The 17,782-nt window shown below is 44.4% G+C and overlaps 1 protein-coding gene across 1 annotated transcript in view; it reads left to right on the forward strand.

Annotated features, from left to right (window-relative positions):
• FAM234B (family with sequence similarity 234 member B) overlaps nt 1–17,782 on the forward strand; it is a 42,256-nt gene that overhangs the window by 15,474 nt on the left and 9,000 nt on the right. Inside the window, exon 4 of the mRNA XM_030938939.1 lies at nt 15,293–15,433. Coding sequence (XP_030794799.1) covers nt 15,293–15,433 — 141 coding nt within the window. The remainder of the gene's footprint in view (nt 1–15,292; nt 15,434–17,782) is intronic.

A 17,782-nucleotide genomic window follows, 5' to 3' on the forward strand; every position in this document is an offset into this window, starting at 1 on the left:
TGGGGTGGGGTGGCTATGTGGGGTGGGGGGATGGCAGGGATGGGGGAAGACCTGGGGAAGTATTTCTAGCAGAGCCTCATCAGTAGAAACAGTTTGGTTTCAAATGTATAGCTAAATTCCCCGGCATGTGGTTGGGGCAGGTTCCCCAAGGAGAGAAACAGGGAATAGCAGGGGTGTGCTTCCTCAGTTGGCATTGCAGCCACTGGAGGGGACTTAGATTTCAAGGAGGACACCCCATAGCGTGGCATTCTCTGAGGCATAAGGCTCAGAATTAGGGCCCCTTTTGTGTGAGGGCTGTACTGCTCTTCACTCTAAAATTGTCCTTCTGGATTTACTGAGAAGGCATGAAATTAAAGTTGGTAGGTGAACAATATCTCTGGCAAATACATGGTGTTTAGGAGTAAAGAAGTTTTTTTGTTTCTTATTCCATCTTAAACTAAATGTTTGTCAAATTTGCTCCTGCATTTCTTCACTTAAATTAAAACTGAAGAACATGTAGTTTTTTGAGTACCAGAAATTGCGAGAGATGATAGATCACCAGTGAGATGAATATTTTAAAGCCTGAGTAATGATGTAACGGAAGATAGATTGAAAGTTAAATTGTTATTCTACTTGGAAAGAATTATGTAATACAAAACTAAAGGGCAATACAATTCTTCAGTGTCTAATATTTTAGCCCGAGTTTCAAGGTGAAAGAGAAAAGATGTATACAGATTTTCTCAATAAGAAAACTCAATTATAAGTTTTTATGGCTGAGAAAAAAATGTGTAGGCCGGGCGCGGTGGCTCAAGCCTGTAATCCCAGCACTTTGGGAGGCCGAGACGGGCGGATCATGAGGTCAGGAGATTGAGACCATCCTGGCTAATACGGTGAAACCCCGTCTCTACTAAAAAATACAAAAAAAAACTAGCCGGGCGACGAGGCGGGCGCCTGTAGTCCCAGCTACTCGGGAGGCTGAGACAGGAGAATGGCGTAAACCCGGGAGGCGGAGCGTGCAGTGAGCTGAGAGCCGGCCACTGCACTCCAGCCTGGGCGGCAGAGCAAGACTCCGTCTCAAAAAAAAAAAAAGAAAAAAATGTGTAGTCTTAAAGAACAAGTTTGGGTTATGTGAAAGTTCTCTATGAGAAATCTATTTGTCTCAGAACCTCTATTACTGAAGGAGAAAGTAGCTTTATGCAAATAAAATCTCTGGAATAAGACAACAGTTTCATGACTTTCAGGCCAAGGCATAAAAAGAAATACAGAAATAAATATTTTTTTCACTGAAATAGTACGTTATGCACAATCTCCTGAATAAAAGAATAAAATCCTAGATTTTTGAGGCAGAGGGTGGTGGGGGGTAGGATGAAAATAAAGTATTTGTGATGGTAATAAGAAAACAGCTTCATGTGAATCTCTCTAAGAATCCTACTTTAAAATCTTTAAGCTATTGACAAGGCAAAACAAACAAACAGCCAAAGAAACCAAACAAGTCTTTAACTCCAGAGTAAAAGAAAGAATGAAAATGAAATGTCTAATTTCATGGAAAGGTAATTCCATGCAATATCATCTAAGAAATTCTCCTGGGTTTCATTTTCAGGCTCTTCCAAAATTAGGACAAGAGCCCTTTCTTACCTAGGCTGTACCTTGGTTCTTTTGATCTTGAGATAGAAATTTCAGACACGGAGGCACAGAGGCCATTAGAGAATTTCTTATCACCTTTATCCTCAACATACAGTACCAAGTATGACCCTTGTGGCTCCTGTCCTCTGCCTGAAGAGGCCTCTTTGAAGTTTCCAGTGGTCCTTGGCCCACACGTGGTGTGTCTTTGTTCATCAGGACATGGAAGACAGGTTGCCGACCCCTTGCAATTAAGTGTCTACAGGCACAACCTAGTGACTATTTCAAGAAGGATTGCTTTTCGCTTCAAATATATTACTTTGTTCAAAGCAGATCCTGTGGGCTTACAGAGATATCGCATCTTATCCTCTACTTCATTTGGTTCACCGAAGGACAAGTGTATGCCTGTCCTCTTAGAAACATGAAAAAATACAAAGCACAATTTCTCAGCAAAGAGGGACTCTTCATGGTAAAGTTGTGGGGGAAAAAAAAAAAAAGTCGACGTTTTCCTCTTTGTGTCAGATGTACAGCCTGGCTTTTGGGAAGAGGTTTATAAATCTTGCAGTGCCTTGTTTAAGAACAATAATTAGAAATGGTCTGTTAATCCCATCTGCTTCCCAGGAGGAGGAAGAGTCACTACAGGGATGGATTAGGGCCTCTCTCCAATCCTACATAGGGACATCTGCAAAGACTCTCGCAGTAAATGTTAAAAGCTTGGCTAGAGAAGAAGAAAGTCGCCTTAAAGAGAATCTCTCTAAGATAGAGCAAGAAGTAGATAAGATAATACTACTGGGCAAATATACTATATAAGAGAACAAAAATTCACATCTACTAAGTAGAGATAAACCTAAGGAATATTTATGATTACTGAAGGTTCAGGGGACTCAGTAAATTAATACCCATCTTCTCTGCATAGCTCTGAACTGGGAATAGACTGAAGAGATGGGCAGATGGAGATAAAATATCAGCTTCACTATTGAGAGAAAGCTATGCTGAATGACATGGCTTAGATCTGTTGCAAAAGGGGCTTGCAAATTCTTTCTTTGAATTGGAGAGGTGTACTCAGGCTAGCACAGCTGGACAACTGAAGGCCCTTAAACCACAGCAGAGTAGAACAAAGTGTGTGCTCTCTGAAGGCAGGCACATTACCCTTTAGTCTTTTCTTCCTTGATCTCTCTGTGGCATTTAAAATAATTGACCACGCTTTTCCCACAAACACTTTTTTGCTTGGTTTCGGGGACACCAAATTTTCCTGGTTATCCTCTGATCGTACTGGCTATGCCTGCTGCTTTCCCTGGCTGGTTCCTCCTCTTCTCCCTGAACTGTGAATGTTGAAATGCTGCAGCGTTCACTCTCCCCTCCTCTCCTGCCTCACACATGCTTTTTGTGATGTTACTCAGTTTCCTGACTTTACATATGGGTTATGTGCATTAGCTACCAAATTTACTTCAAATCTACCAAATGACTACCAAATTTATATCTCCACCTAGGACTTCTCCCTGAACTCACAAGATTCATACATGCAACTGCCTAGTCAACATTTCCACTTGCATATCTAATTGGATGTTGAATTTGACATATCCAAAGCCAACCCCTGATGTCTCCTTCCCATCCCAATCCCCTCTCAGTCTTCCCCTTCTCTAGTCTTCTGGTTGCTAGGTCAAAAGACTCACCATTGTCCCTGACTCCTTTTTCTCTCATGCCATACATTCAATTCTTCAACAAATCCTGTGGGCTGTACCTTCAAATTAACTTAAGAATCCTCCCACTTCTCCCCACCCTCAAAGATACTACCCTAGTCCAAACCACCATCAGTTCTGGCTTGGGTCATTGTAATAGTCAAAAGTGATTTATCACTCCCAGTACTCCCACAGTCTGTTCTCAAAACAGCAAAGTGATCTCAACAGATACTTTTAAAATCTAAGTCAGATAAACGCTTCTGTGCCCCAAAGCTTTCAAAGTCTCCCTATTTAATCTAGACTAAAAGCCGAAGTCTTTACTTTTCCCTACCGAGTCTACAGAATCTGCTCCTACTCTGGCCATATCTGACTTCATCTAATCTCTAATCTCTCCCTAGAACCATCCTTTCCTGGCTGGGCACGGTGGCTCCCACCTGTAATCCCAGCACTTTGGGAGGCCGAGGCGGGTGGATCACTTGAGGCCAGAAGTTTGAGACCAGCCAGGCCAACGTGGTGAAACCCCACCTCTACTGAAAATACAAAAATACAAAAATTAGCCGGGTGTGGTGGCAAGCACGTGTAATCCCAGTTACTTGGAAGGCTGAGGCAGGAGAATCGCTTGAACCTGGTAGTTGGAGGTTGCAGTGAGCGGAGATAGCGCCACCACACTCTAGCATGGGGAAAAGCGTGAGACCCTGTCTCAGAAAAAAAGAACCACCCTTTCCAGCAACCTTTTTGCTGGTCTTCAAACGGGTCAGGTATGCTTCTGCCTCCAAGTTCTTGTTATTCATGATGCCTCTATTAGATCTTTCTTCCCATATCACCCTCTTACTGAAGCCTTCCCTAACCATCCTATTTAAAATTGGACATCTGCCCACCACTCCCTGCAACTTCCACATTGCATCTCCCCTTCTCTATTCTATTTTTCTGTAATACTTACCACCATCTGACACAGCATATATTTTACTTAACTATTTCTCTTCTCCCCTGCTTGACCCCATAGCTCCCACAAACATACATGATGTGGACAAGGACTTTTGTCTGTTTTGTCTGGTCTGACATCCCCAGCATCTAGAATAGGGCCTTTCAGTAATGATTGCTCAAATATGTGTTGAATAAATAATTTTATTTTTTATATTATATTATTTTATTTATTTATTTTTTGAGATGGAGTGTCACTTACTCTGTTGCCCAGGATGGAGTACAGTGGTGCTCACTACGACCTCCGCCTCCTGGGTTCGACTGATTCTTCTGCTTCAGCCTCCCGAATAGCTGTGATTACAGGTGCATGCCACCATGCCTGACTAATTTTTGCATTTTTAGTAGGGATGGGGTTTCACCATGTTGGCCAGGCTGGTCTCAAACTCCTGGCTCAAGTGATCCACCTGCCTTGGCCTCCCAAAGTACCGGGATTACAGGCATGAGCCACCGCACTCAGCCTGAACAAGTAATTTTAAAAATGAATCAATGAATGAATCTCAAGGGGAAGCAGTTATGCTAAGCAAGACCTGCTTCCTTCCTTTGAACACTAGTCAGGAGACTCACAAGATACTCTAGTGAAAACCCCACCCCATGGGAATCTGAGGGTTGGGGAATAAGTGTTCCTCTAAAATATGATGGGGGAAAATGTATCACAATATGTCTTTTCAAATCAGGCCAGTGTTGTTCTTTAAGATTGCGGAAGTGGAAAAAAGATTAGCTTCATGCAAAATCTCTCAGGAGAAGAATAAAACTAGGGTTTTAAAAATTGAGTCAGAGAAAGAAAATGATTTGTGTTAGGAAATACCTTCCAGCAAAATCTAAACAATCCTCCTTTGGTCATTAAGGCTGGGGTAAGAGAACAAAAATTAATCATTTGATTAAAGAATAAAATTCCCAGATCTTGAAGACTGAAATATAAAAGGAGAACATTTATGGTAAGAAAGAAGAAAAAGAAGTGAGTGAGATTTTATGAACTGGACAAGTAAAAAGTAGCTTTTCATACAGAAGTCCTTGAAAACTTTTCCAGAGCCTTTAGTTCCCTAAAGATAAACTCTTAGAAGGAATAAAATATAAAAGAAGAAATAAAAATATTTGCGGTGGCAAAGGTACAGTAGATTTATTTGTCTCACAACTTTCTCTAGTTTGTGGTTGCATGCACACTTTTAGCTCTGCCATCGTGATTATTCCTCTCAAAACCTCAACTGGGCCAGGCATGGTGGCTCACACTTGTAGTCCCAGCTACTTGGGAGGCTGAGGCAGGAGAACTGCTTGAACCAAGAAGGTCGAGGCTGCAGTGAGCTGTGATCATGCCACCGCACTCTAGCCTGGGCGACAGAGCGAGATTTCATCTCAAAAAAAAAAAAAAAAAGTAATTATTCTTAGGTAATTCATAAAATTACATTAGACAATGTGCTTCAAATAAAGAAAGCTGAAAGTGTTAACTGTGTAGGAGTGAGACTATGGATAGTATTTAGCATGATTGTGTATTAGGGAGAATTTATTTTTATATTTATTTATTTATTAGTTTTTGAGATGGAGTCTTGCTCTGTTGCCCAGGCTGGAGTGCAGTGGCGCGATCTCAGCTCACTGCAACCTTCACCTCCCATGCTCAATCAATTCTCCTATGTCAGCCTCCCAAGTAGCTGGGATTGCAGGCACCGGCCATCATGCCCAGTTAATTTTTGTATTTTTAGTGGAGACAGGGTTTCGCCATGTTGGCCAGGCTGGTCTCCAACTCCTGACCTCAAATGATCCACCTGCCTTGGCCTCCCAAAGTGCTGGGATTATAGGCGTGAGCCATCGTGCTTGGCCTATTTATTTATTATTTATTTTGAGATGGGTTCTTGCTCTGTTGCCCAGGCTGGAGTGTGGTGGTGCAATCAGGGCTCACTGCAGCCTTGACCTCCTGGGCTCAATCAATTCTCTTGCCTCAGCCTGGGGCTATAGGTGTGCACTACCACGCCCAACTAATTTTTAAATTTTTTGTAGAGATGGAAATCTCCCTATGTTTTCCAGGCTGGTCTTGAACTTCTGGCCTCAAATGATCCTCCCATCTCAACCTCTCAAAGTGTGAGCCACCACAGCTGACTGCTAATTTATTTTTATATAGTATAGCTCAACTGATGGCTGTTTACCTTCCCTTCATGATAGCTCAATTTAGAGGGAGTTTTTTTCCATATATTATGTATTGGGCTGTCACCTAATGCAATGGTTCTAGATAGCCCTGGCATCTCTCAGGGGAGAAGAGAGCCAGGAAGCCTCAGTGTCTATATGATTTGGTCCAGTCCCCAGGTGAGAGCTGACAGAGGCTGCAGGAAGACCAGATGCTGGGGGGGCAGGAATGTGTCAGGCTGGGCATGGGTGACTGTCTCATTTGCAGTCAGGCTCACAGGAGAAGAAACAGGAGCTCTGTTAGTCTTAATAGTTTGTGTAATAAGAGAAAAATAAACAGGACCCGTATTTTCTTTCTTGTCAGAATGGGAAAGCAGGTGAAAAGTGAGAATTTGTGCACATGTTGTGTCTGGGAGACAGAGCATGAGTATCTGAATCCACCACCAGGACCTTTTGCTTATAACTATCTGGTCTTCCTGTCTCTATTCCTGTTATCCTCCAGTTTATTCCCTGCATAGCAGGCAGTTGGATCACATCAACTTTTCGAATTAGAGTCCTTCAATGTCAAGGCACCTGCATGATCAGGTTCCTGTCTGCCTCTTGCTTCTCACATCAGCTCTTTGCAACTATCCTTAGGCACACTGGTTTCCTCCATAGAACCAAGCTTCTTTCTTTTCCTTCCTTCCTCCCTCCCTCTTTCCCTCTCTCCCTCTCTTTCTGTCTTTCTTTCATGGAGTCTCGGTCGCCCAGGCTGGAGTGCAGGGGTGGAGTCTTAGCTCACCGCAACCTCTGCCTCCCAGGTTCAAGCAATTCTTGTGCCTTAGCCTCCCCAGGAGCTGGGATTACAGGCATGTGCCATCACGTCTGGCTAATTTTTTGTATTTTTAGTAGGAATAGGGTTTCACCAGGTTGGCCAGGCTGGTCTCGAACTCCTGACCTCAAGTGATCTACCCGCTTCGGCCTTCCAAAGTGCTGGGATTACAGGCGTGAGCCACCGTGCCCAGCTGAACCAAGCTTTTTTCTGACTCGACCTTTACACGTCCTGTTCTTCAGCCTTACATGAACAACTTCTACCCATTCTTCAGGCCTCAGCTTAAGTATCAGTTTCTCAGAGAGCCACTTATTTCCTCCCTCCCCAGACTAATCTATGATGTCCCCATGATTCTTTCCCACAGTACTAGGTTCTTTTCCTTCATTGTACTTGCCGCACTTTGTAATGATATATGTATTTATTGCTTGCTTAATGTTTGTCTCTCCCCTGGATTGCAAGGCCTTTGAAGGAGCTTACAGGGTTTGTTTACTATTTTATATCCATCTCCTTGAAAGCAAGGGCTAGGAATGGCCTTATGAGAAGACTATAGTCAGTGGACTCCAGGAGCAGTACCTTGATACTAACTGTCAACTTTTCCTATTTTGTGTTACCATTCCTTTTTTTTTTTTTTTTTTTTTTGAGACACAGTTTTACTCTTTTTGCCCAGGCTGGAGTGCAATGGCACGATCTTGGCTCACTGCAACCTCCTCCTCCTGGGTTCAAGTGATTCTCCTGCCTCAGCCTCCCGAGTATCTGGGATTACAGGCATGTGCCACCATGCCTGGATAATTTTGTATTTTTAGTAGAGACGGGGTTTCACCATGTTGGCCAGGCTGGTCTCAGACTCCTGACTTCAGGTGATCCACCCGCCTCAGCCTCCCAAAGTGCTGGGATTACAGGTGTGAGCCACCGCACCTGGCCTTATAATTCTTTACAGAAGTGCAGAGATGAAATGGCCAGAGGTAATTATCAGAAATGCTGAGTCCACCTAACAGGAGGGATGGGGAGAAGTGACAGCCACGAGGCATATGTGGTGCTTGTGCACACTGCTGAGATTCACACGCAGAGGGACTGCGTTTCCCCATCATGCGGCCTGGGTGCTTGGACTATGACACTGGTATGGAGAAGAGTGGTGAAAGAACATGAGAATATTTGCATTACACAAAGCAGGGAGTATGCGCGTAGGAAAAAAGTTTTATTAATTATAAAATCCAGCTGGGCACAGCGGCTAACGCTTGTAATCCTAGCACTTTGGGAGGCCGAGGCAGGCAGATCACTTGAGCTCACAAGTTCAAGACCACCCTGGGCAACATGGCAAAACCCCATCTCTACAAAAAATACAAAAATTAGCCACGTGTGGTGGTGCACACCTATAGCCCCAGCACTCGGGAGGCTGAACTGGGAAGGATTGCTTGAGCCTGGGAAGCAGAGCTTGCAGTGAGCTGAGATCGTGCCACCGCACTCCAGCCTGGGCAATAGAGCCAGAACTTGTTCCAGAAAATAAATAAATAAATAAATAAATAAATAAATAAATAAATAAAACAAATAAAATAAAGTCCTCCCCCCCCTTTTTTTCTAAATTGATTTCATTCTTTTCTCATAATGTGATGGGTATTTATTCCTGCTTTCACATTTATCCAATACACATATGGGACCATATGCTATGCATTGTGAAAGGCTAAAAAGATACAAAATTTCACTTCCATTCTTTAAGAACTCAACATTTAGTATGGGAGTTTTAATATGATAGACATATATTCAAATTTAATATTAGATATTCAGATTAAATATGGTATATATATTCGTATTACAACACACAGCTGCCTATAATAAATAAGATGTGCAGAAAAATGAAGTGTTCTAGAACTTCAGTCACATAGCCAGTGGTACCCTGATTTACTGACTTTTAGAGAATTACTTAGGACTTAACCAGTGAGCTAGACATGCAGAACTGAGAAGACTCAACAGGGATGTAATCTAAATATGAAAAACACAGTACTGCATAGGTCCTGACTAACCAGAACATGTCTGACTAATCAGCTAGCACTCCCAACCAATGAGAACAAATGATGGCCAAATGTCAGTTACATTTAACACTGACATCTGTCATGAATCAAGTACTGTCATAAAGGAGTTAATAGTTTGGTTACAATGCTGTAAGTGAGGCAGGGATTACAAGTAGTTTTCCATTTTTGAGCCGAATCCAATTGATAGGTAGTGGCTCCCTGGATAGCAGAGTGAGGGATTCTGAAGCTATGTCTGGGCCCACTGTCAGAGTGTGGTGATTGACACGTGCCCTGGAAGAAGAAAAGACAAACTGGGCCAGGTGCGGTGGTTCATGCCTGTAATCCCGTAATCCCAGCACTTTGGGAGGCTGAGGCGGGCAGATCACCACGTCAGGAGATAGAGACCATCCTGGCTAACACGGCGAAACCTCATCTCTACTAAAAATACAAACAATTAGCCGGGCGTGGTGGCGGGCACCTGTAGTCCCAGCTACTTGGGAGTCTGAGGCAAGAGAATGGTGTGAACCTGGGAGGCGGAGCTTGCAGTGAGCCGAGATTGCACCACTGCACTCCAGCCCGGGCGACAGAGCAAGACTCCATCTCAAAAAAAAAAAAAAAAAAAAAAAAAAAGACATATTGGAGCATACATGCCATCTATCTGACGTCACTGCTTGTGATTAAAAGACAGAAAAACCTGCATTCAAATCCTCGGGAATTGTGTAACTTTGGGCAAATGGCTTTGTGCATCTGAGTTTACCTTTTCTCACTGATAGATGACCTGTGTCCTAGGATTGCTGTCAGAATTCAACAAGATATTATTAGGGGGCAATATGGAGAACACTGTGTGAGAATTCCACTGTATGGAGTGACAACTTCCATGGAAATGTTCTGCCCATAGGATGGAGGTGAGACTCCAGCCTCATGTTGAAGCTAACGGCCGCAGAGGGCAGGAAATAAGGGAGGAGGAGGAAGCCTGAGAGTGGAACTGACCCAAGAGATCTTAGTGGTGGGGAAGATGAAGTGATGGGGCCAAGAGCAGAGACTGGGAGAAGAGATGCATCTAATAGATATTTTTTGGGGGGGCGGGGGTGGGGGGAATGCTATGTGCCTTGACCCATCTCCCTGGTCCCTTGAATCTTCAGGAAAATCCCTCAAGTCACAATATGCTTGGCCCATTGCATTTTTTTTTTTTGGAAGTCAGTGAAGGGGCTGATTATGACTGGCAAGGGTCCAAAACACTGTCTTCTCTTACAGGTGACGAGTGCTCGGTGAATGGGGGCTGTTACCATCCACACTGCTACTACAGGTCCTTCAGTCAACATGAACACGCTAGAATGAGGGATGGGAGGACGAAGAGCTCATTTGGCCTGGGTGTGTCTGTCCTTAATTACACTGTTCTCAAACATGTGTTCCAGCGGGAGGCTTGTTAAGAAGAAGCCTTTGTTTAAATTTCAGGGCCCACAAAGCATTTTAGAGTCCAGACTCTAGAAAGTTTTATAGGCTGGAAGTCTGTGTGATCTGAGTGAGATGAGCCCTTGTGTTTTATCAAAGGACATTCTGGGAACATAAACCTGTTTGTCTTCATGACAAGCCATGTAACTCCTGGGCAGAGTTCAGTTCTCTGTGAAGAGAAGTGAATATGCCACTGGTACAGATGCTTTTCAAACTTCCTGATCCCCACGCAAAACTGATTTCACAGGCTTCTTGACATCTGCGTTTAACCCCCAAATGTCCTCAGCTGGGCACCTCTTTCGCTTTTCTCAATCTCACCGCCCTCATTGCTATTTGCTATGACATTTTCTTTTTGCTTTTTGGGTCTCATACTCATTACTGCTTCCTGACCCTTTTTGGCACCCGTGTAGCTGAGGGTACTACCCTCCGCTTCAGTTAAGTCAGTGGAGTTCAGACTTGTCCATCCTCTGCTGAATGATGTAGGAATGGCTTCCAGAAATCTCTCTGCAGAGAGAGTGAGGAGCCTCCTGGGAGAGCTTCAGTTTAGACACATAAGTCGTGACGAGAAACTCAGCTCAGGAACAAAGCCTTAGTCCCTACAGCAGAAAGGCAATCCTAAGGAGAGCAGCGCCTGAACCCTTTCCTACCATCAAGAACTCAAGAAGTCAGGTCTGTCATTTACAAAGGCATGGGGTGACCAGTGTCACAGAGATTGGCTAGATGCTCCCCAAACTCGTCCCCTTTTCTTCCTGGGCTCATACCTTCCCAGCACACATATTCTGTGTCTGAGGTCTAGCCTAATAAATGTGGGCAGAAGTCACGTACACCACCTCCAGGCCTGGCCCACAAAACTTCCTGCATGATCTGGGATGCAAATGATCCAGTGGAGACCTCTGAGGCCCTAAGGATGAAGCAGCTGGAGACAGAAGGGTCTGGGTTCCTGAATGGCTGGGAGGAACAGAGCCCCAGCGCAATCTACTTGCACCCCCACCTTGACTGTGACATAGGCAGAAATAAACTTTTACACTCTAAAATCACTGAAATCTTGAGGTTGTTTGTTACAGCAATTATCTTGCTCTGGTTGACTCGCTAAGTAACCAGGGCTCTGTCTAATGAAAATACTGCATTCAACCTGAAGGAGTAGCAGCATAGAATTGGCAATTTCCTAATAAAGTGTAACATAAAAAGGAGAGAGAGGCAGTCTTCCCTAGTTAACTTTGCTCCTCACAGCTTTGACATTTTAGGAGCACTAAAATATGAGGTGGCATTCAGTGGGAGATACAAGAAGAGGCAGCAGTTTTTGAGAGGAGGCGGTTTTTGAGGGGCCTGGCAGCGCAGTGGAACCAAGGAGGAAGGGAGGCGGCTGCTGGTAGATACAGTGGCATTGGTTCCAAGAGGAGGTGGTGAAACCTAGTGGGGGTAGTCAGGACCAGCAGAAGTGGCCACACTGTCCAGGGAAAGGCAAGCATTAGATGGCCAGATTTGATCATAAACCCATGTAGGACACTTAGAGATTTTGAGCAGTACTTGGAGTATTATGAAGGTAATAACCAGCAATATGGGTTCCCTCTATGAGTTACGGGAACTTGAGTTTGGGGAAGAACACTCTCACTGTAGATCAATGTAGGAAAAATAGAAGGTGATTTTTCTGGCTTCAGTTGTGAGTTTTCAGAAAAATAATTTCTTCAAAGAGGCACAGCCGCCAGGCAGGTTAGGCTGTTCGTAGGCATCCCACCCCTGCCACTCTTGTACTTGTCAGGGAGGCAAGCCAAGTTCAGAAGGCAGAGAGGGCCCGGGTGTTTGCATTTTCCACAGTGACCTCAGTGGGTGTTTGGGCAGCAAAAGCATTCACATTCCACTCGGTAGCTGGAGAGGAACTCACAGGTATCCTCTATGTAAAAGGTAAGGATCCTGATTCATTTGGCAGCTGCTTTGAATTTTTTTCTTTAATTGAAAAAAAAAGTACATTAAATTTGGGAAATACCATTCTAAGCTGCAGTTCCTATGTTCAAATGGAAAAAAGTTGTGGAGGGATGAAAGAGATTTCCAGAGGGACAAGGAAGACAAAATGGGGGAAAGCTCAGGGAGCCAAGGAAGGAGGGATTCCTGGGCGTCGGCCTCCCCGCAAAAGTCATTTGGGCAAAGCTGGGGTGATTATGGAGCATGGAGATGCCTTAAAGGTCAAGCATTGAAATCTGACGAGCTGGAGATGCTGCATCTATTGCATGTGTGTACACTGACACATGTTTATATATACACATGTAAGTGTCTGCATGCACGTGAGCACTTTGGGTAACTACACAGTTTGAAGCAAAGTTTTTTTTTTTTTTTTTCTTTTTTTTGAGACAGGGGTCTCATACTGTTGCCCAGGGTGGACTGCAGTGGTTCAGTCAGTCATGGTTCACTGCAGCTTCCAACTCCTCAACTCCAGTAATCCTCCCGCCTCAGCCTCTCAATGTTCTGGGATTGCAGGCACAAGTCACTGTGCCTGGTCCTGAGGCAAAGTTTTTAAATAAAACTTTACATTTTACATCTTTATTTTATTTATATCACAGAAGAAAGTACTCTCCTGGAATATACCTTTTTACTAAGAAAAGGAGGCGGATTTTTCTTCTTTCTTCCTATCCTGTCTGACCTGGCTATTCCTTTGCACCCAAACTTTCTCCTAGAAACTCAAGTTCTTGTTCTGCAACTAAAACGAACATTTTTTCTACATCCCTGTCACATTCACAGGTTACTTTTCTCAGTCTTCATATTTCAGGAATGTGTTCCATTTAGTTAAACTGATATCAGGCAAGCTACTACTGGCTCATTGTGACTTGAAGTGTTGCTCCTCTTAGATGACCTACATAGATGTAAAATATGTTTTTTAATCATGCCTTTAGAGATGTGGCAAGCCGTAGAAATTTTGGGTATTGTAGAATGCTGAAAGAATTAATAAATAAATACATTACTAAACCATTAAATTACTATGAAATGTATTATTTGTTATTAAGTTGCAAATTTTAAATTGTCAAAACATTAAGAAATTATTGATAAAAAGAGTGAACACTTAGAAAACACTAAGTACCAGGCACTGTTGTAAGTGCTTTCCACGTATACATTTAATTCTCAGGAGAACTCTATAAACTAGGAACTGTTTTGTCCCCATTTTGCAGATGAGAAAATTGAGGTGGGGAGAAAGTAAGCAACTAACCCTCTGCCTGGCATCTAGGAAATGATGGAGTTGGGATTTGATCTCCAGAGGCCTGGCTCCTGGCTCCAGAGCCTGTGCTCTATCAGAGACAATGACATTTTTTTTTTCCCCCGGGGGAAGAAAGGAGGTGAGACTGATTGCTGGAGACTCTCAGATTACTCCCACAGGATAGTCCTGTCTGCAGTTTCTCACGGGAATTAGGCAGCCTGCAAATGAGATTATCTTGGAGCTTTTGTTGTGACCCTCAGAAGTTACATTACCTTTCTCTTTCTCAGCTTTCTCTTAAATAAAACAAGGAGAGTGGGACTAGATAGCCTCTAGGATCTGTTCCAGTTCTAAGATAACATAGTATTAGCATCCCTGCACTAAAATGCTGATCTCTTGCTTGTGGGAAAGAAGCAAGTCAGTTCTTCCTTCTACACCACAGTGCCTGGTCCTGAGGCAAGCCAAGTTCAGAAGGCAGAGAGGGCCCGGGTGTTTGCATTTTCCGCAGTGACCTCAGTGGGTGTTTGGGCAACAAAGATATTTACATTCCACTCGGTAGCTGGAGAGGAACTCACAGGTATTCTCTATGTAAAAGGCAAGGATCCTGATTCATTTGGCAGCTGCTTTGAATTTTTTTCTTTAATTGAAAAAAAAGTACATTAAATTTGAGAAATATCATTCTAAGCTGCAGTTCCTATGTTCAAATGGAAAAAAGTTGTGGAGGGATGACAGAGATTTCCAGAGGGACAAGGAAGACAAAGTGGGGGAAAGCTCAGGGAGCCAAGGAAGGAGGGATTCCTGGGCGTCGGCCTCCCCGCAAAAATCATTCGGGCAAAGCTGGGGTGATTATGGGGAGTGTGGAGATGCCTTAAACGTCAAGCATTGATATCTGAGGAGCTGGAGATGCTGCATCTATTGGATGTGTGTACACAGTCAGTTGCTCCTTCTACACCCTTCAAATAGAAGCTGCAGCGTAGGATGCTGAGTAGACACCTGTAAAGAACTGGGAGCAAGAAATGAGGGTTCGAGCTAACAGGAAACTTCAACCTCTACCTAAGAAGCATAATAGAAACACTCTTACTAGGTGCCTACTGTGTGCTGTGTGTTTTAAACAGGTCATATCATTTAATTCTCACTGCAAGCCTGTGAAGTATGTAGTATGTCTTTAAAAAAAGTAGCTGCAGCTCAGATGCCCCAAGGGACTTGCCCAAGATGGCCCAGCTAGTAAGTGATGCAAGCAGGATTCAAATCCAGTCTGCCTGATTTCAAAGCCCACGTACATTGCACAATCCACACCTCCTTAAATATCTCGTTCGAATCATTTTCACTGCAAGCTTACGGGGTATTTTCTCCTCATTTCACTGACGAGGCAAGTGAGACTCAGAATGGTGAGGTGACCTGCACAGGTAGGGTGGGAGAAAAGCCTGCGGAGCTTGTACTCGGGCTTGGCCTCCCTTGGCTCTGTCCCCAGCAAGAAGGTCTCACCTTTCCCGGTGCCAGCCCCGCGCACCGCCCGCCCGGAACTACGCTTCCCGGCAGAACCCGGGCGTGCGCACGCGCACCGGGGCCTCCGCCATGGCGACCGTGCTGTCCAGGGCACTCAAGCTCCCGGGTAAGGAGTCGCAGCCTTGCGACCACCCTGTCCCCGCCAGTGTTGGAATAAGGGGAGGCGAGGCTCTGGGGTGAGGCCGGTCGGGCCTTGGCCTCAACCCAGACACAACTGCAGGCGCCCAGTGGCGAGGAGGGTGCAGTCCCTGGGGGCTGGGGTTCCTGTGCCACCAGGGGGCGAGAGGGGCGTCCAGCGGGGCAGGGGTCGCGGGCGCCCGGCGAACGCGGAGACGCGCGGGGAGAGGGCGCCGAGCAGGTGTTGTGGCGGGGAGTGTCAGAACGCCGGTCGTCGCTGTCCCGAGGGGAGGCTAGTGAGAGGAGCATCCTTCCCGAGCGCCGCGGACAGGCACCGCGGGGACTCCGGCGCCTTCTGTCTTGGCTGGACCTGGGCGGGGGCGGCGGGACGGCGAGTGGCCCTCTGTGAATCATCCCCTCTACCTAATGACAGCAACGAAGCATCCATGAGGCAGGTGGGACAGGTGTTTACGTCCCTTCCTAGTTTACAGAGGACAAAATGAGAGTTATTTGGCTAATTGAATTGTCCCAGGTCTCTCAAGTATTGGGAAAGCTCGGCCTTGAACGTCAGGAGTATTTTCTCTCTAAATCTTTAACTTTTGATTCCACTTGGTCAGTCTCCAGCTGCTGAGATTAAGCATGGGAAATGATTTGGCACCTATAAGTTGAAGATAATGTATGGAATCTTCTTTAAGGCAGCGTTAGGGGTGATGACAACTTCCAGAGCTGATTCAGTACTTTGGGCAGCAGCTCCAAGTTTTTTTTCCTTTTTTTTTTTTTTTCCTTCCTGAACCTCCAGAGTAGGATTGTACTGTTAGAAACTTGATATTTTAATAAAAATATATTTATTCCACCCAAGTAAATTTTAAACTTTAGGCTTTAGAAAAACTGATGGCTCTATCTAGATGAGTTTTAAGCATTAAACTATAAACATTTGTTTGCTGATAATTTGTATTAGGGGGAAAAGCAGTTGCTTTCACTGTTATCTCTAGAGAGGGCTATTTGGGTGTTAGGTGGATAGCTAGCTTGAGGTTGCAGGGGGATTACAGGTTCCTTGTTCTCAAGGAGCTTCCAGTTTGCTACCCTGAAGTGAACCTTGCCATTTGGATGACACTGGGTTGTATATTAATTTGCATTTCTGTCCCCAGACTTCATGACCTCAGACAGATTTTTTTTTCTTTTTTTTTTTTATGGGCTCATTGGAACATTGGAAGGAACACTGATAGTATCTGTCTTGGAATGTGTACGTAACACTGGAATTAAATGAGAGACGTGGCCCTTTACCTGCAGGATTAATTTTTTACTTTGAAGAGAGTAGTCTTATATATCCTTAGTGTAGAGTGATATCCTCCCAGAGGGGTAATAAGATGTCAGACACATTTAGCTTTATTTCTTTTTTTCTTTTAGAGTCCTTTTTTTTTTTTTTTTTTTTTTTTTTTTTTTTTTTTTTTTTTCAGTGTAGGTCATTGTTATTCTTTAAGAATGAGAATGCGGGGAAAATCTTGCTTTAGCAACTCTTGAGCTCTTTTGTGTTCTTATGCCCCAAGGCTGTGGTGTTATTACTCCCTGGAGTATTAGTTGTAGGAACTGGTTGGGGTTCCCATAGCCCAGTCCGTGGGCCTGTTTGGCAGGCAGCTTGGCCCTGAACCCTGAGACATGCTTGATACTTTTTTAGGCCCAGATATAGTAGGCATGTGTTCTTTCATGTGATGTGGGTTTTAAGAAAATAAAACCACTTGCACTTTTCCTCGTCTCCTTGCCCTTTCTTCCCTCCACCCAAAATACTATTTTTAGTTTTTGCATTAGGTACAAGTTGTTTTCATATAGCTCTTTTTGACTCCCCTGTAATTGGGGTTCTGAGACTGCTGTCCTGTTTGGGCTAATGTGTTATATTCCCGTAGTTAACATCCCCACTGTTTTCTTTTTTGTTTTTGTTTTTGAGATGGAGTTTCACTCTTCTTGCCCAGGCTGGAGTGCAATGGTGTGATCTCGGCTCACCGCAACCTCCGCCTCCTGGGTTCAAGCAATTCTCCTGCCTTAGCCTCCCGAGTAGCTGGGATTACAGGCATGCTCCACAACACCTGGCTAATTTTGTATTTTTAGTAGAGACGGGGTTTCTCCATGTCGATCAGGCTGGTCGCGAACTCCCGACCTCAGGTGATCGCCTGCCTTGGCCTCCCAAAGTGCTGGGATTATAGGCATGAGCCACTGTGCCTGGCCCCAACATCCCTACTGTTTTCATGTGTGAGGAAGTCAGGATGGAATGATGGCTGAGAGCCTGAAACAGGCTGGGATTCAAATCCAGTCTTTACTTAATTAGTTACTTAATCTCTTTAAG

Source organism: Rhinopithecus roxellana, chromosome 10 (assembly GCF_007565055.1).
Source record: "Rhinopithecus roxellana isolate Shanxi Qingling chromosome 10, ASM756505v1, whole genome shotgun sequence".
In the NCBI taxonomy this organism is placed as follows: Eukaryota; Metazoa; Chordata; class Mammalia; order Primates; family Cercopithecidae; genus Rhinopithecus; species Rhinopithecus roxellana.